This window comes from Sturnus vulgaris, chromosome 6, assembly GCF_052056855.1.
Source record: "Sturnus vulgaris isolate bStuVul1 chromosome 6, bStuVul1.hap1, whole genome shotgun sequence".
NCBI lineage: Eukaryota > Metazoa > Chordata > Aves > Passeriformes > Sturnidae > Sturnus > Sturnus vulgaris.
Window position 1 is genome coordinate 32,625,009 of NC_142248.1, and position 27,785 is coordinate 32,652,793.

At 35.5% G+C, this 27,785-nt stretch overlaps 1 protein-coding gene across 1 annotated transcript; it reads right to left on the reverse strand.

Annotated features, from left to right (window-relative positions):
• Window positions 1-27,579, reverse strand: TRIP11 (thyroid hormone receptor interactor 11). Its single transcript, XM_014869896.2, has 20 exons — window positions 27,441-27,579; window positions 24,959-25,035; window positions 23,885-23,995; window positions 22,528-22,803; window positions 21,654-21,722; window positions 20,806-20,971; window positions 18,595-18,957; window positions 17,854-17,894; window positions 16,646-16,849; window positions 12,649-15,678; window positions 12,299-12,439; window positions 11,891-12,084; window positions 10,903-11,066; window positions 10,493-10,596; window positions 10,156-10,255; window positions 6,470-6,551; window positions 5,571-5,685; window positions 4,824-4,946; window positions 3,388-3,535; window positions 1-2,087 (listed from the first exon to the last, which is right to left on the reverse strand). Exons 1-20 carry the CDS (start codon window positions 27,577-27,579, stop codon window positions 1,879-1,881), a joined length of 5,856 nt encoding a protein of 1,951 aa, XP_014725382.1. The 3' UTR covers window positions 1-1,878.
• Window positions 27,580-27,785: the final 206 nt, after the last annotated feature.

The window sequence follows — 27,785 nt, forward strand, 5'->3', positions numbered from 1 at the left end:
TAAATGGTCTTACTGTGTTTTCTTTATTGGCATTTAGAAAGCTTCCTGAAAGAGAAATGCGTACATATTAAGTTCTCTGCAGTTAAAGAAGAAAAAAACGCATTAAAAAAGTTAAGAACTGCTCAGTTAGTATTTTCAGAGAATAGCGAGCAGCATGACTCCATTTGTAATTTACAACACCTAAGTCACATAATTTTTGAAAATTAAACATTACCTTCTGCTTTGGCTCACCAAAAGGCAATTTTATTGCGAAGCAGCTATATATCATTGAACAGACATGACTACTAGACCAAGAGAGATTGCACAGAAGCCATCTGATTTCACTTTTCTTTATAATTCTATGGAGAAAAAAAGGTAGCTGTTCCACTCCAGTTTAAATGAAGAAGTACATTTGAAGTACCTAACTGCAGCATTCTCAACTGAGGTAATTTGAGATTCTCATTATATTTATTACATAACACAGAATTTACCTTCGTAAATATGTGGCTGCTATCTTTTCAGAAATCAAACTGCCAATAATGTCCATAATGGGTAAAAATTTAAAATCAAAATCCAATACGGTAAGTCAATCCAGTTACAAGTTGGCTAAGTCTTCCATGAAACATTACTATACTGAAGAAAAGGGTATCAAACAGCTCTTACAGTAAGCACAGCAATTAAAAAAAACCTTTGCTAGGTTTCAAGGCAAAGAATTTCAAAGAAATTCACTATTTGACCTCTATATAAATAAATGCAAAGATTTCTTGCATTATTTTGGTTGATTCTGTACAAGTTCAGTAATTAATTTTATTTAAATATAACTCTTACAACAATCTTATCCAGGACCTTAATGAAAATGAAGAAGGTTGACAGTTCTAATATAGAACTTGCACAATAGTTATCTTAACACTGACTTAACAAGGAGAGGCATATAAAAAGACTTAGAAATTACACATTTTCAATGGAAAGATGTTTTATCTCAGATTCACTATGAGGATGACTCTTATCCTTCAGTATGCAACTTCATTCTTTACCTGCTAAACAAAGTGTACAAGTTATCACAGCAAAATTTACAGAGTAATTGACTTTGGCCTTGGTTGTACAAAGACCTATTTACACATTGGAGATAAGCAAGCACCTTCCTCCCTTTTAATTCTATACATGTGTTCAAGCTGTAAGTCTATATTTGGATCTACAAAATCTTGCAAGATAAAAAAATCTATCAAATATACACCTTGGACCATTAGAGCACAGTGTCTTTGTATATGCAAATGTATCACTTGCTAAATTACCCACTCTTCACATGGATGTGAAGCCTCACTGCCATCTTTAACTCCTTGGTGCTGATGGGTTAGACTGCTGAAGACAACCATTAGTCTGGGGTGGGGGATATATCAAATCATTGTGCAAAGAGATCAATGTGCCTCAAATTGCCCCCAAATGCAATCAAACTTGTAAGAGATACATGTCCAAAAAGTACATTAAATAAACACCATTTATTGGGTGCTTTATGTATTTTTTTAGTTCTGGTTCTTGAAGGTAGATAGCAGATCAAAACAAATCTCAACACCAAAGAGTTAATGCTGTCCATGCATATCTGAAATAACTCAGTATACCTAAGGTTTAAAAATCCTTTAATTTGTCCTGTGACAATCTAGCAACAAGATAGATTTTTTCTCAGTTAAATATTTAACCCACACCCAAAATGAATGCCTGTAATTTTTCATTCCACCATTAGAATTTCCGAAGCACTGATAAGTTTGTAAGTACAAGAAAAGCAAAGTACAATTACAATCAAATACATTTTTTTACAGAAGGCCTCATTGTGGTAAATTATATACAACATAGTGTTCTCATTTTCCTTAAAGTGCTACCATCATCATACTGATACAAGATTATCTATTGTTTTAGGAGGTCTTTTAACACAGCACCAGCACTGGCATCAGGGGACACTGGCAGTGGTGTAAAAGTAGGCAATGCATCAGAAATAGGTTTCATAAGCAGATGTCCAGAACTACTAGCTGGTGTTATGAGAGGCACTGCTGCAGATCGAGGTGCTAAAAATGGATTTGCATCCGGTCTTCTACCCATTCCCGACACTGGAGAATCTGGAATATTAAAAAACCCAAACCAACAATGAAAACACTTTGTTAAAAAACATTCCTAAATCTATCCAATTTTTCAGCATTTGTTCAGAGAGATGTTCTAAAATTGCCTATTACTTCTGCAACATGTAAGTCCTTGAAAATCTTGCTGTGGACTGTACACACCATCAAAGACTTACTGTCTCTGACTACTCTCATAGAACCACAGAATTATTTAGGTTGTAAGAGACTCTTAAAATCAAGTCCAATGTTAATCCAGCAATGCCAAGACCACCACCAAAATTCTGCAACAGCTCAAGCTACCCAAGAAAATGTGCACATCTGACAGGCAACATGAACACCCTTGGCAGTTCTCTTCACCTCTGCAATGCCAGACATGAAGTATCTGTCATGCTGACTCCAGCCCTGTGGAGAGTTGTAAGGGCCCTGGCACATTCACTTCCAATGCAGAGCACAGGAAGGTTTCCCAACACACAGCACAGCTTCCCCAGCCCCAAGAAAACCCCTACAAATAAACACTTGAACATCTAACTACTTTAAGTGAATTGAAAGAGGGTTTTTTAGCATCTCTCCCTATCTCTGTGCATACATATAATATGTAGGGGTTTGGTGTTCGGGGGTTTTTGGTTTTATTTTGACTTTACAGCTAAATTTCAAACAAAACAAGTCTGTAAACCAGCAGGCCTATATTAAGGTGAAGTCTTAAACACATGTAAAATTCAGAAAAAACTGGACCAGTTAAATTGAAGATTTGAATCTTAAATTACTTTAGACAAAAGTACATTGATTTAACATTCATAATATAAGCCAAACTGCTCTCTTAGAAAAATCAAAGTCAGGCCATTCACTTAACTGATTTTATTTTGGTCCTCTCACAGCAACCAGGTTCTACACACCAGAGAGACACTGTAAACTTGTATTACTTGCATTCTTCACCCACTTCAACACAAGCTGATCAACAGGGATGCTGAAAATCAGGACTGGGTTCACTGCTACACCATAAGAAGCTGTCTACAAAGCAACTGTTTGGCTCTAACAGGTGCTGTTAAATCCTTCCCATATCAAAGAGATATTTTAGTTCCTCTAATCTTTTGTATTGAGAGTTTAGAAAGTGAGGTATAGAGGCAGTGGGATGGAGAGATAGGAGAAGAATTAAAAAAAAAAAAAAAAAGAAGACAAAGTAGGACATGGTTGGGGAGAAGAAATCAAGTTCATAATTTACAAGTGAGGAAGCACAGAATCATTAAAATTCTCTTGAAAATTCTACCCTTATTTATGTTCTGTGTAAAGATTCAAATGTTACCTTGCATTTGACTCCTGGGTGGAGTACTGCTAGTTTTACCAGTTCCTGCTGCTCCTAAAGGTTTCATGTGATGAACAGAGAGCTTGGGTGGGGGAAGGCTTGGGCAAGATTCAGTTTCAAGGAATTTCACAAACAGTTCTGAAAAAGACTATAAGAAGCTAATAGTTATTATATTTCACTGATGTTCTGGTGAAAAGCACTAAATCAAAAATACATATATACATAAAACAAAAAGCTCTCAACAGCCTGAAATCAATTTGTACTTGTACTAATTACTAAGCAGTCTTCAGTGAGTGACAATGAAATTTATTTTCAAAATACACTCTTTGTCGCTGTCTCACTAAGAGATGTTTATATAAAATTGATAAACTCTAAAGATAACACACATACTTCTACCATGGTTCCATCATTGCTTTAACTAATTATTTCAAGAATTCTGTGCTATTACTAACATCACAGTATTTCCTTAGTCTTTGCTCAACCAACCTCTCCTCCAGAAACACATAAAACCCAACCTTTTCTCTTAAGCCCACGTATGCTTTATTTCATAAGGAATCTCAAATAAAGGAAGCATGGAATGATTAAGGTGTCAGTAGCATGAAAAGATAAAATTTGCCTTACTAAAGCCTATTCACACAAAAGTACTATTCACACAAAAGCATTAATTTTTCTCTATTACTTCTATAGGTAATCAGACCACAGTCCTGTAGTGGCCTATGTACCTGCACTATTTTAGGGGGAAAAAACCCAATCCCTACACTTCAAGATGATTTACAGGAATCCATTCTCAACATTTGTAGCTCAACTGCACAAAAAACCAAAGTCAATCCAAAAACTCCAATCCCTCAGTTTTTGGTCCTTGAGTACATTATTTACTGGCCTGCAAAATGGAAAGTTCCATAGATAAACTGTTCCCATGGATCATGCTAGGAAATCTGTTGCTTTAAAGTATTTGAAAACTTAAATACCAGTTTTATATGCTGTACATAAGAGGCACTAGCCACAGCAGCGGAAAAACCTTTTCAATTTAAATTTAAAGGACATATGGGAACACAAGCATCAAAATACAATGTCACGGTTTTCTACACTGTTGAGTTTTGTGGAATTCCATACTCTCACATATTATTTTAACTTCCAGCATTCGTAGTTTGCAAGATGAAGTCCATACTGTAAGAAGAGTGATGCTAGGAACCAGCGGAACAGTAACTGTCTTCTGAATTAGCCCAAGACTCATCACTGTATAATTTTCAATGTCACAGTATTTCCTTAGTGCAGGGAAAAAACCTTTTGCCAAAGCAGTTGCACAGAACAATAAACACAAGATACAGCAGCATCAGTAAATGAAGCTCAATATACTGATGAGCCAAACATGAGCATTAATATGCAACTTTCCCATTTTTCTATTCAAACCAAGATAATGAATGATTAATTCTTACACTATTAAAAATGTTCTGATGAGTTGGTCTCAAAGGTGTATTAGGAACACTCTTTGACCCAGCTCCTCCACCAAGCCAGCCAGTCACCCATCTTGTAACGCCTCTTTGCTCTTCAGATAATAACTAGAGAAGTATTTAAAGAAAACAAAGTTAGGAAACAACAAAAATAAAGCAGCACATAAAAGAAAGTGAATAAATACGAGCTGCAATGCCACATAACAATGTGGCATTCTTAGAGATCAAGAAACATTTTTATTATTGTCAAAACCATATTCTCCACCTCCCAAAGACTGGCAGTCTACTAACCTGGCTCTTTATTTAAAAACATAAGCCTCACAATAACTACTGGTACAGATATAACAGGGTTACTTTTCTGTAACTGATATATTACAGCTACTCTACACAATAGCACAACGTTAAATCCTTTCCTTTATGCATTAGCATTCCTCAGCAAAATGAATTCTACCCTATTAAAATGTTATCGAAAGATTAAGATCATCATATAAAAAACTTTTAAAAACGTCCCACATAAAAAAAAAAAGGTGAGATGAAAGAAGAAAAAACACACTTTCTCCACAAAATGTGCAGGGACAGTCACATTTAGTTCAGCAGCAAGTTATTCTATTTTCAGGTAAGGATACTGAAAGAAAAAAAAGAGGAGAGGAGAGAAGAGAAGAAAAAGAAAAAAATAAAAAGAAAAGAAAAAAGAAAACAAAAAAAAGTGCCTAGTTTTCTGCAAAGTATTACCTGATCAAGTTCATCCTTTTTCAGCCCCAAGATACTTCCCATTAACCTTAACACTTCAACACGTTTATTTTTGGGAGTATGAAAATGTCCAACAAAGAGATTTCTCATCAACTGTCTGCAGAACAAAAGAAGGTACTTATACAAGCTGCTAGTGTGTAACAGCTATACCATAATATCGATGCATTTATTCCTCATACTCTTGCCTGATTTGCAGAAATACCAATAAACACATCAAATACAAATAACTAAAGGGCACCTCATCAGTTTCCTCCTTCTGTACGTTTGACATTTCTTACACAGTGTGGATGTGGACAGTATTAGCAATATTGTATGCAGTAAGGTAAAACTGAATGGTAACATGAGCAAATTTGGATGTGCATACTACAGTCAGGGAAAATGCTTGCTTTAAGATCTTGATTCAGGAGAGCATTTAAAAAGAAAGCTCTGTTCTGTCCCAACCAAGACAAAATGAAGGGGACAGGGGAACCCATCTGCTTATCTCTGTTTCAGTTCTGTTGGGTAGAGAAGAAAGAAAAGGACCAAGGAAGAAATTTACATGATATCCAGGTGATGCAGACACATGAAAAGGGTTGCTGTTCACACCTTGACCGTTATTAAATACATTCATTAAGAACTCTAATCCCCATTTGCAGAGACTATGCTACAGAAGTGCACTTCTACTTAAGAAACACATCAGTGAGCCAAGGTCACATTGGTTTTACTAAGTGACTATTTATAACCACCAAGCAATTGAAAAACGTCAAAATAATAGAAGTGTAATTACAAGACAACATACAGAAGTACAGTCCTGTACTACTCTAGCAACTGTGAGTGCCACATCTATACATTGAGAGGAATAAACCCAAAAACTTAGACCAAATCTTTCATTAAAGACTTACTTGTCCACTTTTCCTTCTGTGCTGTTCATAAGGTTCATTAATTTATTTTGTACATCTTCTAACATTTCTCTTCTGATCTCACCTATAAATGTAATGTCATGAAAAAGAAACAAAAATCAAAACTCTGAAACATTGTTGCAAAGTTTATCAATAATACATGCCTTCTTAAATATTGCTATGGTGTTTTTAAATAAAAAACAAAATCATAAAATTGATTCGATTTTTTTATAAAAAGGTGTCAAGTCATCGCTATTTGAAACCACAAGCTGAAATTTCAGGAATGAAACTCAAAGCCAAAGTACAGGACCACACACTGCAGAAGGTCTGATGAACTGCTGTTTTCTATCTAAATAATACAGAACTGGAAAGAAACTTTTCAGCAAGGTCTGTAGTCCCATAGTAGCAATCTTTTTCATAATGACCAAACTCCATGTTGGCATCAGGTCTTTTTGATCTCTGCCCTTAACCTCCAATAGTACCCAAGCCCAAGTATTCTGTGTCAGGTTGCTACAGTCTTTCAAGCACCAAGGAGTTCTCACGTTTCCCAGATGAATTACTGGCTAGCAGAGCAACATCAGGAGCTTGTTGAGGGTCTGTTCTGCCTGGACCTTTCCCACTCCTGTGACAGATGCAAGCTCTGGAAACAGCATGCTGGGACACACTAACACATTGCAGAAACAGTGCTGTGCTTCATAACTCGGAATACTGGCAAGAGAGGCAGACATATGCAAGATTACCCATACTTTCAGGAAAAAAAACATGAATGGAAGAGATGAAAGGCCACAGCTACCATGAACCAAAAACAAGACTGACAGAAAAATGGCAAACACCTCAGTCAGACATCATGGCCTGCAAGCTGAATAAATAGGCCAGAATTATAAGTCAGTGTAATTTCTCACCAAACTGGGGGTCTGCAAGATACTACCTCTGAAGCCTAACAAAAGTACAATTAAGCCTTATTCACACACAAAAACTTGACAAATATACTATAACATGGATTGTCCATGCAAAGACCAACTCTATACCCTACAGATATAAGCAGACAGGATGAACTTTTTCTCCTCTCTCTCAGTGAGTTTTAATGCTTATCTCCAAATCCTTTGGAAAAACTGCTGATCAACTTAGATTTCAAAAATTTTTGGGCTCATGTTAATTAAAAATGCTTCATTAAAAAGCCACAAAAGACACACTTTTCTTTTATCTATCTTGTAGTTAATTTCTAAAAAGCCTGAACATCTTTGTAAGAAAAATGACTTCTATTAATTTTTACAACCTCCATATAATTTGTGGCGCATGGAAAGGATTCCCCTCATTTTCAGAATTTTCAATTTTTAATAAGTGCATGCCACAACTATGTTGGCAAAACATGGTTTTCTCAATTAACACCATGAGAATTCACACAGAGATTTTATATATATACACATCAAAGAGCCAGTCTGTGAAATGGATACAACCTAATATGCCCTGTTCAAATACTCCACATCTTTATACAAACACTTTACTTCACAAATATGAATTTTAAGGAGTACAGAATAAAATAAACTAACTAATGTCATGCTGGGAAGGTTCTTATCCAAGGAACACACAGAGTAAGCTCCTCATTCAAAGCAAATTAAAAACTAAAACAAAACATGCATTATACAACAATATATTTTTTAACAACTACATCCATATGCATCAAAATCCATTCCAATAATGTGACTGCTCTTCAGCACTCCTCTCTCAACACACCAGGGTGAGGCACAGGAGAATTAATTCATGGTTTCAAAGTTTACATTTACTTAAAATTACGCTACTTTGTAAATGTGGTTAAATAGGGCACCGATACCTGAAGGAAAACAAACATGTATAATTATAGAATGATACAGTTGCAGGAACATACATAGGTGGGTTATTTGGATGCCCAAAGAAAAGAAGGGAATAGAGTTATACTAGCAGTGCCACAAAAAGATAAATAAGCAGCCTTTGATAACAAATTTCAATTAAATTTTACACTGTTGACATTTCTCTACAAAGCAGGACAATTGTGAGTTGCTTTTCAATTTTTATTCACTTCATTTATTCCTTTATGATGGATTTTAAAACAAAAGTATTAATAATTTAAACAAAATAATAAAATATTAATAATTCCAAGGAAAAAATATTTTATATCAACGAGAATCAACTTTTCAGGACCACTACACAGCGATATTTCATCCATAGTGACTATGCAACTTTATCATTAAACGTGATTTTTAAATGGAACATTTACCTCTAAAATAGAATCCTACAGCTGAAAAAAACTTAAACACATACTTCAGGTGTATGAAAAAACTAAGTAGCAAAAAGGTCCTGAGCCAAAATTCAGCATGGACTGCTGTAAACCAGACATTTACAGTCTCCAGTAATTTGTTAACCATTTATGGCAATCCAGAAAACTGCATCTGGTACATTTTATACTTTTCCATTAAAATCACTTCTCCTGCCAAAAAAATCCATAAAGAAATCCTTCAAAAGATTTGGCTAACAAAACTGTGTCTGGGAATGTATTTGGCCAATTTGCAATAAGACATTTTATGTTTTCTTGTATAAATAGAGAATACAAAGTGATATGTTATTTCTATAAAAATCACGATTTACTCTACAACATTAAAATGCTGTTTCCTTTATGCAACAATTCCATTTCAATTTTTTTATCAAGTAAATTGTTTGCCAATACAACACTGCTTGATACTCAGCTCTCTCTGAGTTTAAACCTCTCCTTAAGCAAGAGTTGAACATCAAAATTAAACAGTAATGAAGAACTTCCCATTTAAGAGTGCAATATTTGCCTATGCCAAAGTTAATTTCAATCCAGAATTTTTGTGAACTTTTGCTGTGAATGTCTGTAGCAAGACACAGATGTACAGATCAGTCAATTCAAAGACAGACCAGTAGTTGTACATTATGTAGCAGTTTGAAATTTAATTTAGCTTATAAAATTCATATGTGAACTCAGGGAGCAATTCTATGATGCCCACCTGGATGCCAAATTGAACTTAGAACTAAATTTAAGTAAGTACACATTTAAATATGTAGCAGAAAAGTAGTAACTTTTTTGTAGAGTTCTTGCTGGAATCTTCAAGACTTTCAAATGAGATCTCATGCCACCTATCTGTCATAAGCAAGACTACTTCAAGAAAACATCACTTATTACAAGAGTAAGACTGATTAGCATTTAAAAAGGAATAGCCATAGTTAGTTGCATATGTTCAAAGCGTGACTTACCCCTGCATCCAGCAGAGATGGCAGTCACATCTGTGCAAGAGCTGCTGCCTCTGCATCTCTTACCAGATGCATACTTTATCTCTACTTCACTCTACTCCTGTATCTATGTCAAATATCTACTTTGGAAAATCTGACAACATTTGGTATTTCACCAACTTTTGATAAAGACACTTACAGAGCTAAATCAAGTGTCTTGGTATTTACAGGGAAAAACCCCCCAAAACCCAAAAAACTTCTACAGGGCTTTCTTTTGACAAAGTATCCCTAACAGAAGGTAAACGTACATTTTCATATTTGCTTTATAAACAAGGAAGTTCTCAGAATATGGCACAGAATTAGTCTCTCATAGGATATGAATTTTGTTAAGTTTCTAGGAATACTACATTGCCTCCCTAGCTGCTTGAAATATTTTAAGCAGAAATGAAAAAAAATGTAGTTACCTTCTTTCTTAAGCTCTTCAATCTGCTCCTCTTTGATGTCAAGCTGCTCAGTAAGCCTGGATGCTGCATCCAGGGCAGAATTTGCCTCTTCTAAACTCATCTAAATAGAAGGTAGAAAAGGGACAAAAAGAGAAGCAGGGAGATCACTACCACAATTACTCTAATACCACGTACATCAGACACAACAGATTAAGAGACTGCAATCACTTCTTCTTTCAAATAACTGGATTGTAAACACCTTCAGAAAATAGAGGGTCAGGAGAAAAATGCTAGTATGCTTGCTCAGTGAAGAATTACAATTTTGTTTCACAAGGTTCAATTTCATTATTCAGCCCACCTGCAGTGATGCAACTTTTTCTTCTAGGTTTTCTGCTTTCTTTTTCCATTCTGCACTCTGTTTTTGGTGTCTCTCCAGTTCTGCTGAATACATAGCTTTTTCTTCTAAAGGATTAAAAATAAGAGACAAAATAATTTACAATATGTAACTCTTCTTGGGATATGCAAATGCAAAAGCTCAGCATTATCATATCTGGTCCTCATGAGGTAGAGGTGGAAATCAAATTTCATAAATGAGATATTGATCAAGAGTTTTTACAGAATTGTTTTTGTAAAGTTTTCTAATATTCTGAATTTTGGGCTATCAAAAAGGAAACAAGGTAACTAATACTTAAAAAGCACCAAAATATGGTAATAATTCCAGTTGCAAAATGCTTGTTGCAATCTTTGCTATTTCTCGATAAACCTTACCCTGTTGGAACTGCTCTAGTACCATCTGCAGGTTGGCCAGAGACAGTGCATACTGCTTCACTTGGTCCTGGGAGATGGTCAGCTGCAGCACAGTTTCATCTCTCTGCTTGGAAACGAGGTTTAACTGCTCTTGCAAGGATTCAACTTGCAGACTAGCCTGATGACTTAATGAAAACAAGATACATTACTTAAATAAAGAAGTTCCCACAAAGAAAAATAAATCCTAGCAAAAAATAGCTTACCAAATTTTTTCAGCTAAATTTACAAAAATTATGGCATTTCCCCCCCAATTCCTCTTTAAAAGCAATCAAAATCAAGCTAAAAAGAGATTTTAAAGAAGTCTGGCAACAAAACGTTGACAATCAAAGAAATAAATACCAATTAACTTCTTTTGTTTGAAACGCATTAGAAAAAATCCTTGGTTTTGTTCATTATTATAACAGCATCATTACCCCAAAAAAAAGAGAATACATATCTTCCTAGTTGTCTGATGCAATTACTAAGAATCAATAGGTCTTTCTATCAGTTTTTACTTTAAAACCCAATCTCAGAACTCAGCATATCTTGCTATTACAGTAATTTGGAGGGAGGGGATTTACATTTTCCATTTCAAGAGGTTCCTGTCTTCCTTAGAAGACATCTGTCTTTCAAACTAAGACAATAAAATAAGACTCTTTCAAACTGAATGAAGCCTTGACTTGAAAGTCACTCTTTTCTAACACACAACTAAATTGATGGGTTAAGGATTTTTGTTCAAGTTTGAAGCACTGTTGACAGTTTCAATAGGTTTCAATAGTTGCTATTAAAAGGAGAAATACATTAAATTCTCGACAGCAGACAAGTATATTTCAAATCACCCTCTAGATTCTGGGTAACAAAAATTCATATGTTTTTGTTTTCTCAAGTGCTTAGTATGTTACAGAATGGCAGCTCAGTATAATAGAGGCATCAGCACCAGTTTAGTTAACTGTGATATTTAAAATACTACCTGGCATTCTCCACTGCAGTAGATGAGGATGCAAGTTTTTCTTCCAAAATCAAAACCTTTTTTCTTAGCTTGACCTCTCTGTCTTCTGCAGCTAAAGCTTCTCTGGTGTAGGAGTCTTCCATTTCTAGAAGGTGATTCCGCAACCTCTCCAGCTCCTGATTTAGGCGCTGCTCCTTCTCATGCAAATGCTGTACCTATGTAGAACATACCTCAAGTTGCTTGGACTATCATTTCTTATAAAAAAAAAAATTAAGCAAATGTAACACATGCCCATTGAAGTACATTGCAAGTGTATTAATTTTAAGTGCTTTTAACAAGTGATTGCTACAAAAATAATCAAAAAAATATTACAGATGCAATTTCTTTTCTTTTTTCATTTATTTCTTGCAACTATATATTTGGTGGTACCTCACTCTGCAGGGCACTGCTCTCCATTTGCTTCTGTTTGAGTGCTACCATGACTTGGTCTCTCTCTTGCTGAAAAGTAACAGCCTTTTCCTGCATTGATTTAACTTCATTTAACAGCTGATTCAATTCTCCTGTCTTGCCCTGTTAAAGACATAAACAAATATTTAAAACATAGTCAACTATTTTACCAGAGGCATAGTCTTTGCCAGGAAGAATGTGAAGATACTACTGATCTAACAAGGAAAAGGGCAGGACATCTACAGCTTTGCAACACAGAAAACCACCCAGGAAGAATATTATTTTGAACTCGTCTAATCTGAAGTGATAGCCACAAGTATGAACATACATACCTGCTCTTTGTCTTTCAACAGCTTCTCAAAAGCAAGAGCTTTTTCCTTCATCGAGTGAGACTCAAATTCCTTCTCCTTCAGCATCATTGAAAATTGCATATTAGTCTCCTGAAGCGCACGGAATTCTGTTTCTTTTTCCCTGCACCTTGCAACTATTTTTTCATTTTCTTCTTTCAGTTTTTTAATATCCATTTCTAAAATTAAATTTCTTTCTTTTAGATTAGTTACAGCTTGCTTCAAAAGCTCATTTTCATTTTCTTTGTTACTAAGATTTTCACTCACAGAAAGCAACTGATCACTTTTAGATTTAATTAATATATCTTTTTCCCTAAGTGACTTCTGTAACACATCATGTTTTTCTTTGATCTGCCTCATCTCTGATTCAGTCCCTTCTTGACTCTTTCTTTCAATCTCTGATGCTGTAGCGACAGAATCAGATAATCGCTGATTGTTTTCCTGAAGAATCCTAATAGTGGAATCTTTTTCTTGTAACTTTTTTTTCAGTTGTTCCAACTCATTTTGAAGGAGTTTACACTCCTCACTGAGTGCTTCAGGAGGACTGTATTGAACACCTGAAAGCTGTGAAACGGTGGAAACTGTTGCCACAGATGGTGTTACCAAATCCAGTTTACTCAGGAGAAGATCCTTGGTGTTATAAAGCTGTCCTATGTTGTGTTGAACTTGTGCTAATTCCTGACTAAAACTTTTCAGCTTTTTCTCATTCTGCTCATAACTCTGAATCAAGCCATTATAATCTACCTGCAGCCTTGAAGTACTATCACTTTCAACTGAAATTTGTGCTTGCAGCTTTTGTAACTCCTCTTGGAGGTGAGCTGACTCATGCTGCATGTTCTGGACTGTGGTTATTACTTGTTGTTTCCACTCTTCCATTTTCTTTACTTGCTGTTTTAGTTTATCACGTTCTTGCAGAAGTTCCTCAAATTGGTTACTGTTCACACCCCCTGCCCCATTATCAGCACCTGTACTCGATGTCTGCAAGACAGTCAATAAGGTTTGGCATTTTTGACTTAGGGCATCTATTTCAATATCTTTTTCTCGAATGATACGGGATAAATTCTGAATAGTTTCTCTAGACATATCTTGACTGCTGTTTTCAGATCTATTGGATAACCTTCGGTTCTCCTCTTGCAATCTCACCAAAGCTGCTTCTTTAGCAGCAACCATGTCCATGATATTACGATACTCTGTTTTTAACTGACTGTTTTCCCTTGTCTTTTCACTTAGAACTGCTAGTACTTGTTCTCTTTCCAGAACATAAGCTTGCAGCTGCTGCTGAAGGGAAAGAACATCCTGTCTGCAGGAAGCTGAGGAAACTCTAGCATTAAGAGCTTGTATTTCTAGATCCTTCTCTTGAATGATCCGAGTAAGTTTACCAACTTCATCCTTAGACAACTGATCAATTTGCTGACTTAGAGAAACATTCTTTTCATTTAACATCTTAATCTCCATCTCCCTTTCCTTAATACCTTTCACCAGTCTTTCAATTTCAGCTTTAGATAAGTCATGTTTTTCATTTCCATTTTCTCCATTAAGAGTCTGAACTTTGGTTTCCTGAAAAAGATTAGAAGAATCCGTCTGAATGATCTGTCTCTCTTTGTGCAACTGAGTTTTAATTTGTTCAATTGTTTTCTGCAAATTTTTGATTTCTTCATCTTTCTCTAAAAAGAGTCTTTCATGTGTGACATTCATTTGCTCACACTGAAATTTGGACTCATCTATTTCCTTTTGCTGCTCCTGCAGTGACTGCTGTAGTTTCACTGTTGCTTGATTCTGATCTTCTATTGTTTTTTTGTGAACTTTTATTTCTTCTTCAAGATTATTTTTTATCACTTTTAACTGTGTTACCTCACTTTCAAGTTCAATAATAATATCTAAAGTTTTAGGCTCAACCACAGGTGTAGATCTACTTTGCTGATCCTTAAGGCGCTCGATTTCCTCTTTCAAATGATTATTTTCTTCCTTCATGACTGCAAGACTTCTGTCTTTTTCCTCCAAGTTCTGCTTTAAGACATCCTGCTTTTTTGAAACTTTCATATATTCCTCAAGTTCCTGCTTCACCTGTAAGGCTTCGTTTTTGTATTTTTCAATGAATATCTCTTTCTCTTTTATGAGATCTGTCAACTGCTTTTGTCCTCCTAAACTAGTAGTCAACATCTCTTTGGTTTCTTGATGGTCAATTTCCATCTGCTCAATGGTCCTTTGAAGCTCAGCAATCTTAAAGTCTTTTTCTTGATGAAGCTTAACCAGGCGCTCATGCTCAAGCTGCAATGCAGTGGTGTCCATACTACGTGCCTTTGATAACTCCTCAATAGTTTGCTTATAATTATGTGCTTGTTCCAAAAGCCTCTTCTCTGTCTCATTTAATTCACTCTCTAAGCGTCTTTTTTCCATTTTCAAAGCCTCCACAACAGTGTCTTTTTCCAAATAAACTTTCTTTTTCTCAGAAATGGCATCACTTAACTCCTGTTTTAATTCTTCAATGGCTGCTATCAGCTTTCCATTTTCTGTCCTGAGATTAGACAGAGATTTCTGTAGATCTTCATTTATTTGTTTATTTTCTGAAACATCATTCTGTAGTTTTTCAATTTCTACTTCTCTTTCTTTCAGAATCAGATCTTTACAAGTGTAATGAGATTCCTCATTACTTTTTTCTGTTAACTTGCTCAAGGATACACGAAGTTCCTCCTCTCTTTCTTTCAATCTCTGTTGCAACTCTCCAATTTCTTTTTTACTATGCAAATTACAGTCCTGGGCTTTCCTTAATTGTTCCTGAAGATCTTTAATACTATCTTGTAGCTGCTGCTTAGTTATATGTAAATCATTAAGTGCATATGAACAGTGGCTTAGTTTTTCTTTCTGACTATCTAACTCTTTAATGGTTTTCATCTTCTCAGTTTCTAATTCTGATACTTTCTTTCTTTCACAATCTATGTCAAGTTTCAGCTGTTTGATGATACTATCAGTTTCTGTGTGTTGCTTCGACAGCTGCTCTTTCAGTGTAATCATATGCTGGAAATGAACATAAAACAGAATTCATTAGGGTAGCAAACCCAGCTGAACTATGCATTTCATTCACTTTTATCATCTACAAAAAAAAGAGGAAAAAATGTTTCTTGGTTGCTGACGCAACTCAGCAAGTAGGATCAACTAGTCAATGCTAAATTAATTAAAACCAAAAATCAAATAAGGACAGATTACATGTCACTACAAAAGAAAGAACACCACCTGTAAGAGAACTGTAACTACCTAAATGAGGAAATAAAAAAGGGCTGCTTAAAAAAAGAACTGTTAGTATTTGTCAAGACATTTGGAATTCAGCAGACATCCATTGCTTAAAAAAGGGTGGCATTACATTTAAATTATCTGTATATTCTATTTTCAACTTTTTGTTCCAACATACTAGTTTGGATTAGTTGCATCGGTGATTCATTGGTAAATCAATAATTGAAAACACATGGCTTGCAACTCAAATTTGCAGGTCAAATGTACTAGAACTGGGACAAAAAGGTATAATTTAATTCTGATATTATATACAAATGTTCATATTAAAGAACTTGCAATAAAGTAACTTCAACATTATTAAAATCTATAAAAGATAAAGGTTCAAAAATCACTGTAATGCATACTGTCATAAGACAGATCAGAATATTACCAGAATAAATTTCATCTGAAATGTTGCAGTGGAAAATCAGGCACTATTTAACTGGACTTTGTAAAGTATCTCCTATGGATAGCTGACATGCCATATTACTTCTTTGTCTATAACAAGTGGGCTTTATTTGCACTTCTGAATTTCAAATTGAGGGGGTGGATATAGAGGAATACTGGCCCCAAGCATTTGTTTTTAGGCCTCAAAATATAACTTCTATTTCCCTGCAATCTATGTTCAAAGATCAACTTAAAAGACAAACACACATACGCACAGAATTCTAAACATTTATTCAGCAGTTCAATAATTAGTTGTAGTATTTATTACCTGAGTAGCTTCTTGATTCTGCTTGTCTAGTTCTTCCAATTCTGCTATTAATGTTTCTCTCTCAGCAACACTTTCATCTAATTCACGTTCTTTCCTTTCCAAATCTTGTCTTAACTGATTTATTTCTGAATTCTGATCCTCTGTATTCGAAGAAAGAATATTCTCATGTTTATGTTGTGCACTTGTCAGTTCCTTCTCAAGTCCCTCAAAATAAAAAAAAAAAAAATTGTAAGTATCAGACTTTATCTTGCTGAAATTATATTAAACTCTCAAAGCCTACTCCAGTTAAAAATTCTTTTCTGTGAAGTATTTCTCTCTACAATTCATACATACACATTTATTTTTCCATCACTTGGTTTAGGAGTGTAGTTTATAAACTCTTGCACAAAAAGCCATGGTATGGTAAGAAGTTATATCCACCTCTCAGATATGGATTGACAGCTTGGATAAACTATTATAACTGCAAGAGCCACCCTAAACATAGCAGGCTGCAGGGTGAGACAGGAAGTTTTAATCAAGAGCATCTAAAAAACATCAGCATGAAAAATGCTATGGGAACTCTTGAATGACTGCAAAGCACAGAAAAACTCAGTTGAAAAATACTACTGGATACATAGCAAATAAACCAAATCTCTCAAGTCTGAGAGTTTATAAAGGACCAAGACAACACCACCAAAAGCTAAAGGCACGTTACGTTCCACTGCTTCACTTTATCCTTAAGCTGGAATGCAGTATTATTATGAGTACTACACAGAAGAGGTAAGTATTTACATGTGTACATATTTCACAACTGGTAAGTGCCAAAACTGAAACATGCTAAAGCAGAACTGAAAAAATACATACGTTACAGAATGTAAATTATAATAGCACTTTAAAATAATTAGTACTTTAAAAGTGTATGTTACAGCTTTCTAGGTAACAATGGGACAGGTGGAACTTGAATGATTTTCCTAATAGAACACACTGTGGAACTTCACAAGGAAAAATGCATTGTTTCTATAAATTCCACATATAATTACAGAATTAAACTACAATTTTTCCTTCTAAATTACAATGTTTTTTATGTTGAAATGCAAATGTTAAAAAAAGACCAAACAAAAAAAACCAAACCAAACGAAACAAAAAAAAAACAAGCTACCAAAACATATTTTCCATCAGTTACTACTGTTATGATCTTTTTTGTTGGCTTAATTTAGAAATTGCTTTACCTGATTTAAACTGGAAAGTCTTGCTATTTCATTTCTTGCTTCTATAAAGGAAAATAAAATCAAATAGATAATTTACTACTTTTCAAACAACAATAAAACAAAATCAAACAAAATCATTCTCCCATCTTGTCCCAAAAGAACTCTGCTGCTCAGAAGACAATAGTTACACAGCATTTTGTGAAGACAGGCTCAGTACCATAGAAGATTCAAACATAGAATCAGTCACCACCACAAGAACAGAGTATTACTTTCACAACTGATCCCACACTGGGGGGGACTTTGGTACTAAAGTTTATCAGTTATGAAATATTAAAATATTTTCTATCTACAGATATGTTTCTTAAACAGGTATGTTAGTGTTTTCTTAAGTAGAAGACATTAGCAACTGAGTACCTTTATACACACACACAAAGATGTACTTTTTGAATTTAAACAAACAACTTCTATTGAGGCTTACTTACTTTTAAAGGAAAAACACCCTACCAAACAGTTGGCAGATATGATCACTTCCCTAATCAGAAAACTCTATGATAGCCATGCTAGTCCTAACAACGTTCCCTTTTCTGCTTCACCTTACTTCAATGGACAACGTTTTTCTAAGAGAGCAATACTTCAGAGATACATATTCTCATATTCAGTTTTAAATTCATAAAATAAATTTTGAGTTTTAAAAGCGAAAATCCGTGAAAATATACTAAAAATAGAAAATAATAATAAAAAAAAAAATCATAGTTTTAGTACCTAACAATGCTTGCTGTAGGCTGACAACATCCTGTGGTAGTGATGTCTTGGATTGGAGCTGCCTCTGTTCTTTCAGGAGAGCATCTTGCTCTGCCACAGATCTTTGAAGTGCATTAAAGTCAGATTTAAGCTTTTCATAATCTTGTGTTATTTGGATTTTTTCTAGCTTTGCTAATTCTTGCTCTTTCAGAAGATTTTTGTTTTCTGCTTTGGCAGAAGACAATTTGTGATTTAATTTTCTTATTTCATCCTCTAGATCCTTTACAACCTGCAACTCTTCCACCTGTCTTCCATCTAGACTCTGAGCTTCTTTTTTCTGTTCTGTAATTTTAGAGTCATCCATGGCATCAGTGCTCACACCATCTATAAGACAAAAAAAGATTATTTGCAATATTAACCAAAACCACCACTTCTAGATCTTTTACTTCTCTTCTTTCACCTCCTGACAGAGAGAGCTTGACTAAAACGAAGACATGGTCATCATGATAGAAAGCTTGGTTAAATAGATTTAACATTTGAAACTGTGCTATACATATTACTGGTAGGAAAAGTAGCTTTTTTTGCATATTTTCACATGCCTGGCTCAAAATAATTTTAAATGGTAAATGTTGCAAGCATATTTTGTTTGCAATTGAATTAGAATTAGATCAGAATACTTGATCTCCATCTCTCTTGGTGAGGAGATGACAATCTAATTTACCGGGATCTGGAATCTCAATTTTTTAAGAAAAATTTATCAAATGCCATCTAATTCAGATTGATGCAAAATCCATTTACAATTTAATTATTTACATTTCAAAGATTTGACAAATGGTTCTCATAGGGAACAATTTGCTCCAAATAATTTTCTAAATGATGTACAAAAGTTTTCAGCTGAAGAAAAACATTGTTCAGAATTAATCTTTTTACAGATCCATCATACTGTCACACTACACTGACATTCATATTTCTGTACAATATTCTATAATTTCCAGGTAAGTTAGAGAGTACAAAAAGGCATCATCAGAAGAGTGCAGGGAAAAAAAAAGTTAAACGAAAGCACACTACTTGTGAATTCACTTCTGTGTCAGCTCAAACACTTGACCCTGCCCTAATCCCTATTACGTTGTCAGGCAGAATGAACAAAATAAAAATATAAAATACTTTAGTTCTTCAAAAGTCACTAACAGTATTTATTTTGCAGATAAGTGGTAATGTAAAAGATAAGGGACTTCTGCCTTCAACTTCCTTAATTTAGTCTTGCTGGTGTATGTACATGAAGTGAAAAAACATGTACATCTTAACAGGCATCTGATTTTCAGAAAGAAATTCCCTATCAGTACTACTTTTAAAGTTAGAGAAGCTGTAAAAATACTTCCCTTCTTTCCAAGAAGGGAATAGACCTCTCATTCCAAAAGGTGAGTATATACTCTTTAGAAGTCCAAGTTTCACCAGGTAAATACAGAGGTCTACAGGCAAAGCTTATGTATTTGTGCAAAGAAGCCTCTCAAGAAACCTAACTGACATGACTATTTTTAGGGAGTATGAAACACAAGGCAACAAAAAGTTATTTGCAGGAACTACTGAGCTTCTACATTGCAGTTAGCTCACACACTAAGGTGTGGTCCTTGTGGCAATCATAGAATCACAGCATAGTTTGGGTTGGAAGGGCCTTTAGAACATCTAGATTCAATGCCTGCATCATCACAGGCAGGGATGCCACCCACTAGATCAGGTTGCTCAAAGTCCTATCCAATCTGGCCATAAACACTTCCAGAAATGAGGCATTCACAACTTCTCTGGGCAACTTGTTCTAGGGTGTCATCACCTAATCTTTGAGCTTTTGTCAAGTAATTCAATTGGCACAGAGTACTTCTCACAAAAGTTATTTTTTGTCTTGTTACTTTCTTATTTTCAATTCAGTATGTCTCATCACTACTATATTCAACATAAGTTAAAAAACGAGCCTAAAAAGTGCAAAATTTAGAGCACAATTGGTAAGTGTAGAAAATGACCCTCCAGACTGATACATGCCACAGATGAAATGCTATCATTCCAATGTTCAAGCAAAACAGAGTGAATAAAAGGAATACATGTCTTAAACATGAAGCTGAACTGAAATTGAAATTCTGAATATCATATATTTGATATTTATTGTACTGCTACATGCATATTCAACATTTTAACCAAAATTCATTCAACATAGAACAGAAAGCATGTGGTAACAGACACCTTGCTGTAACCGATTCTCAAGTTCTTCAATCCGCTCTTCATATTCACGCAGCTCCTCTCGGTGTCGGCGACTCATTTCTACTAACTTCTGTCTGTGGGCATCCTGCAATACTGACAGCTCATGCTGATGTTCATCTATTTCTTGACTTAAATTTTGTTTGAGCTCCTAAAAAATATCATTAGAGAAACAAAATGACAAAATAAAGCACAGTGTCGTCTTATGAAAAGAATAACACAATACAAGAGAAAGAAACGTTTTCCCTGGCCTAATTGAAGGATTTATTGAAGGATTTCTCACAGAAGTCAAGTTTCTTGATTTCTGTTGATTGGGTTTTTTTAAACATGTGGAAAGAAATTACTTTAAAAATACGTTTACACAAATAGTATGCTCTACACAACAGCAAATATTAAACCAATTACAAGTCTTACATACAAAGTTGATACACTAGGATGCATTTCTAGAAACTTTCTAGGATGATATATAAAATCCATATTTTGCATCTTCAACAAAAAAAGGCAAGATACTTCTGAGAAGTGAGAAATTATTCTGTATATCTAAACTATAGTCTCATAACTCATCAACAGCTTCACAAAGTGATTTGCCCTCATAAGCACTAATGTCACTGTTTCAAGCTAACATACTGTAATTATCAAATCATACAAACACCCTTTCTCACAGTAACTGTTTTTAAATATTGTACTGCTGACTGAAGTGTTGCTATGCTACTACATGTCCCTGTGCATTTTTAGTAATGTTATAATAGTGCTAGTTAAAATATTTACAAATCACGTGACCATATGCAAAACCATGAAGAGTCAAGCACAAGAAGACTAGTTTGTCATCTTACCTTAACAAGATTTTGTAGTTTGCATATTTCACTTTGTTCAGCATCATTTGTGCCTTGCACTTTGGAAGACTGAAAAAATCCAAACCACATATCCATAAGAAAATTGAGATAAACACATGTATTTTTTATCTAAGTGGTTCCTCTATTGATACTCAAAAGTAGAAAACAACAAAGCTAATGTGAAACAAAATAAAAATCCATTGTAATCTTGATTTTTAAAAGAAATACATTTTAATGGAAACATTTTAATTTTTAATGGATTTTTATTAAAAGTAAAAGTTTGGAGTGGCCGTATTATTTTTTATAGTAAGACAACAGGGTTGCTTAATTTTGAGTATTTTCACATAGGAAAAGCATACCTACAAAATCAGTCTATACCTTGAAAAATGGCAACTCCCATCAGTGGTAGCTCGAAAGATTAAATTCTTTTGTGTCTCAACAGACCATGAATTATAACTGATGTATCAAGGATTGGGAGAAGGGAAAGTATAAAAAGTATGCAAGTATCCAACTGTTCCTTTGAACAGTACTGCACTACCAGTAAAAATCAGTATGGTAGCCAGGAGGAAGAGAAGTAATTTTTTGAAAGGCTGAACAAAAACAAAACCCTGAAATAGCATTCTAGGTAAATGTTCATGAAACTCTCTACCTAACTTGACAAATCATGCATAAAAACGTCACAAAAAAGCATTTGCAAGTTAGCCACCGGATGTGTCCTTAGTCATGTTACAGCATGAAAGGTTTTAGCTTTTCCATTGAAACATGATGCTTCTAAAAATTTTTCAGCATGAACTTTTCAAAGATCCACCACACGTAATGAAAACAATAATTTGGAGGGGAGAGGGAAGGGCAGAGTAGAAGAGAAACCACTCACCACTGCAACCTGCTTCCAGTGGTGAACCTCTGATTCAAGCCTGGAAACTTCATTGGATAATCTGTTTATTTCTTGTTGTGACCAGATTATATCTCCAAAATCCATGTCATCTCCTTCAAAACCTGAGGAATGTCTGACCTCTGGAACAAAGGAGGCCGATGCAGTGGCTGCTGGCAAAACACCAGCTCCCAACTGAGCAGTCTGAGCAGCTGTCTGTACTTTCTGCAGTTGTTCCTGTAGTGCATTCTGTCTGGCTTTTAGATGGCTGATTTCCACCTGAATATACAAAATAAAATGCATTGTTTGAATAAGAATATCAAAATACACTCTACTTTACCCTTTGTGGCATTATGAAATGTGAACCAAACAACACCCCCAGCACAAATAATTGATCACTTTCACTAAAAACCAAAAACTACAAATATTCTCATAATGGAGGAAAAAATCACCCTTAGCTCAAGTGTTATAAAGTAACTCACACAAAGACACAGGGGTATTTTAGCAGCCAAAATACACAAGCAGTACAGCAATATCCAGGCTAACCGGTTATACAAAAAATTTAAATATATAAAGAGGGTATTCAGATATGAAAGTTAAGCAATATATGATTTTTACAGTTTTTTTCCAGTTTTATTTCTATTACATTTGATTTCTTTTATGCTTAAGAACTCAATGTACTGAAAATTTACTTATTTACAATAAAGTGAAATTAGTTGCATGTAATTTTCTTGTAACAATTCTGTTATTGTACTTAGCAGAATTTTATATATCTCATAGTTCTGCTTCCTCTAGCACCCACTTGAATTTGTGAATAAATCAGAAATAAAACTCCCTTTTGTGTAACTCTTGGCATGCTGGTAACTTTTTTCATTTAGGTCTATGAAATCTCATTTTATACAACAGGCTACAAAGCTGATGCTTCCATCACAAAAAGACATTTCACGAATTTTGAAAGCTAGCTCTGTTCTCTTTAATTGTATATGTTAAAATAAATAATCATATCTAAACACAAAATAATTGCTTCAAATAGGAATTTGTTCCTGTTGCCTTCTTTAAAAGTAACTGAATCAGAAATACAAAGCAGTAGAGTGTTCTCACAGTGATCCCAGAAACAACAGAAATTCTGACAGCTGCACGACATTCCCAGAGCGTTTTCTCTTGTCTCAACTATCTCCTGGCAGCTTTGCTTACATTACACAATTCAATGAAATATGTCTTAGTCTACACTAACAAACCAAGAAACCATAGCTATGACCAGTATTTCCACTGGAAGAGAACTGACACTATAACAAAGGCCTTAAACAGAAAAACAGGTAAGTTTATTGAACATACTGAGAAATTTCACTCTGTGTCCTACCTCTTTCTGTTGAAGCTGATTGCGGTACTCAACAGACAACTGCTTTATTTGCAGCTCTGCTGCTTCATGCTTTTCTTCTAAGTCACTACAGACTTTTTTCAGTCTATCATTCTAGAAAAAAAAAGAGAAATTAATGTTGGTAAACTCGAAACAGTCCTTAAAAGATCAGGAAAGCACAATGCTATCGGGCAGCAAAGAAGCTGAATTACAAAGATTTCTCATGTTATTTCATTCAAAACACACAATAACAGCAATGTGTGGGCCCAAAATCACTGTCATGTCCAAGCTTTCCATTTTTATATGGCATGGACAGTAGCTCACTTTCAGAAAAAGGTTTGTGATGACCAGAGATAAATGCCAAGAATTAAAAAACTCAGGGCTGAATCATATCTTAGCAAGATCCACAGGCAGAATTTAAGAACAGCCACAAAGCACAAATTGGAGCTAATATTCAGTGTATTCTCTCTGACCCCAGCCAAGAGCAGATGGCAAGAAACTAGAAAGAGGACAAGCAAGGAACAGTTATGTCCCCAAAATAGTATCTTCACAATGCTCTTGAGTCTGATGACATACATGAAAATTGTTTATTTAGAGATATAAATAAAGTCACAAGACTAACAAGTCCTTTTTATAAGAGTTCAGAAAGTCACTTTTCATTAGGGTATACAAGATTTGTAAGAGGTTTTGGAGGTGCACGAGCAGCCTGTGCCAGAATGACCAAACAGTAGGACAAGAGAGAGAGAACAGAACCAGGTAAAACGCTCACTCTTTTCAGAGCCAGGCCTACTGCTGCAATCCAAGTCCATCTGATAGGGCAGGGACAGTCACAGTTAGCAAATGATGAAAACTTGCAGCACATGCATTCAACAATAAACATGTGTGTCCCTAAATAAAATGTGTGTCCCAAACTGTGATGGCAGTTTGGTACATAACCAAAGTCACATTCTAACACCACTGTCACCCTTGTTTATGGATTCACCCAGGGACAAACAACGTCAGTGCAATATTTCAAGTTAATACAAAACAAATCCTATGCATTGCTTTTAATTACCATAGTGATCTAAAATTTCTTACTTCAAACTTTTGTGCTGCATTAACACTTTCTATTTCTCTGAGTCTAGCATTGGACACATGGAGTTCTGTTGCTGCATCTGAAAGAAAGTGAAAATTTTCATTTTAATTACAATCCTTCCAAAGACCAGTTATTAATAAATATGTTACTTCAGACTGCTTTAATGTTCATTCCCAGGTAAACAGCAAAAGCTGTTTTTATCAAAACACTGTAAGAACTGTTTTTCAGTCTTTCTGCCTCTCACATTTAGGCTTTAAATCAAATCAAAACCCTAACAGATTAGTATGGATTTAAGCTTTAAAGTAAGGGAGATAAAAACATTTTACTTGACTATTTTGTGTCTCTGAATCTGTTTCTCATTTCAGACTTGTTCCTGACCTGAGGATTATGTGTTTCTCTGTAATGCCATGTGAAGTTTCAAAATAAGTACTAATTCCATTAAATACATGTAACAGTGACTGAATTTGCAGAATAAAAAGCAAACCACCCATACCCAACAAAACTCACATAACAAAACATCTACCCTATAAGACTCATTGTCTCTAAACAGGTGATACATCTACCACCCTAGTTTATCCAACAGAAAAAGCACATAATTCCAGATACATTTTAATGAGCAATTGTCCTCAAACTGACTATGTTTACTTCTCATATGTCCTACCTTTAATGGGCAGAAACAGCACATTTCCTTTTAGCAATGAGAAATCATCCTCAATTGACTATAAAGCAGCCTTGACAATACTTCAAAATTTGAAATAAGTATAATTTCCAAGAAAATACTGTATTTCATAATTTTCCACATGTTGTTTAAAACTGAGATGGCTCAAGTACTGCAGAGGCAAAAATCTACACATGACAACTGTGAAATGGAAGATGTGCAAGTCTATAATCCACAAACAACTGATGGGAGTCAAAACACTGAATGTAAGGGATAATATTAAAATCTAGGAAACTTTTACCAATTAGGAAATTAAAAAACCAAACTGTAAGGAAGTACTTGAAAAGTGTTATTTAGGCCATGCAGTATTTAAAGGTCTTTACAGAAGAGTATTCGGATGTCACTAGATTTTTTTACACCTTGGAGTCTAATCACCCATATGAATGTACTACTCTGAAATTTTTAGGAAACTGAAGTGGTTCACAGCAGTATCCAGCAGTGAAGTACACCTGGAAATAACGACTAAAGATCAGTACATTTCTCTTGCACAAACTCATGCACAAATGTGTGAGTTCACAATTTATCTTTCAAAAAAGCAAAACAAACACCATAGACGACTACACAGCTCAGGAACATAAAATAACTAAACTACTACAGATTTTGGAATTTAAAACATTACTAAGTAAGTCTTTCAGGAAAGTGAAAAATATAAAAAAATACATAGTTGTCCGAATTTCTCTCCTCTGAGCATTTTACCTGTGCAGCAAAAAGGCCATCCATTGAGACCCATTATATCAGTTTGCCAACAAGGTTTACACAACATATGTTTCTATAGCATTCTTTCACAATGCTTTATAGATGAGAGATTGTAAATTAAGTAGAATTGCTTAATTTCACATTTAAGATGACTATTCAGAAGTCTTAGCTGTTCTTTGTGGTTTCTATTCTTAACAGCATTTTGAGAAAGCTAACTTTTAAAATAATTTATAGTTACAAGATGGTAAACAATACTAGGGGTATTAATCTGTTGATACTTATTACCACATTATAAAACTGCTTTACTAAAGCTTTTTTCAAAAATTTGTAACCAAAGTCATTATTAAAAATATGAAGAAAATTTACTATTATAAATTAACTATTGGTTTATAGAATATCTTACTCTGATGTCTCTGCTTTATTTTTGTTCTAACTTTCTGTTTTAAAGACAAATCGTTCTAGCCTCTAATCCTTAAAAAGCAAGGGCCACGTTCTCCTACTTGGCTGTAGGAGAATTGTAGAACTCGACAGGTTTCTCTGGGCACAACTGAAATATAAACAAAACAATGACAAACATTGAACTTTTGCCTGTGTGACACGTCAGACTTAGATCACACCAGTGACAAACAACCTCTGTAACTACAACTCTACAGTTTTATGGAACTGGCGTAGAAGCAGCTAATTAACTTAGTTTAGATAAACTAAGCAAACAGAAAGGAAAATGAGTGTTGCTTGAGTGCTGTCATTCCGGAGCAACATAACACTTCACGGAATTCAGAAACCTCTGAATAGTAAGCCTAAAACAGGTCCACACCTGCTATTAAAGCCTGGGAATATATTTGTGTATTCTCCAGACACTGAGATCACAAGAGCGGAATAAAAACAAAAACAAAGGCAGCAAAGCCAGCAGCACTGGCGAAAGGCACTAAGCCACGACCAGCTCGCTCTCGGCCGGCGCGGACAGCGCAGGCCCCGCCGCTGTCGGTCCGGAGGGGACCGGCGGCTGGAGGAAGAGGAGGAAGAGCTCCCTCCTCCGTGGCGGAGCCGGGCCCTTCCCAAGCCCCCCTTACCGCCCACTTCCTCCGCGCCTTCCAGAAGGATGTCCTTGGTGAAGCTGGAGATCTGCCCGGTGAGCGAGGACAGGCTGTCGCCCACCTGCCCCAGGGACTGACCCAGCCCCGAGCCCAACCCGCCCAACCACGACGCCATCGCGGCTCGGAGGGCTCCGGGCCTCGCTCGGCCCTGCCGGGCAGTCCTCGCAGCCGGTTCCTGCGGGCCAAGTGGCCGCCGCCGCCTCCCTTCTCCTCGCTACAGCGGGTCGCAGCTCCTGCTGCGGGCTTAGCACACCGGACTCGGCAACTGCTCCGCCAAAGCCGTGCGCATCTTCCCGGCTCCTCCGGCTCAGCTGCTCCTCC

Coding starts and splice junctions, on each gene's coding strand:
- TRIP11 (XM_014869896.2), bottom strand. CDS start 27,579: ATGGCGTCGTGGTTGGGCGGGTTGGGCTCGGGGCTGGGTCAGTCCCTG. Junction 23,996..24,958: donor ATGCAGCACAAAAGTTTGAA/GTAAGAAATTTT, acceptor TTTTTTTTCTAG/AATGATAGACTGAAAAAAGT. Junction 18,958..20,805: donor TGAGAATCGGTTACAGCAAG/GTGTCTGTTACC, acceptor TTTGTCTTATAG/ATGGTGTGAGCACTGATGCC.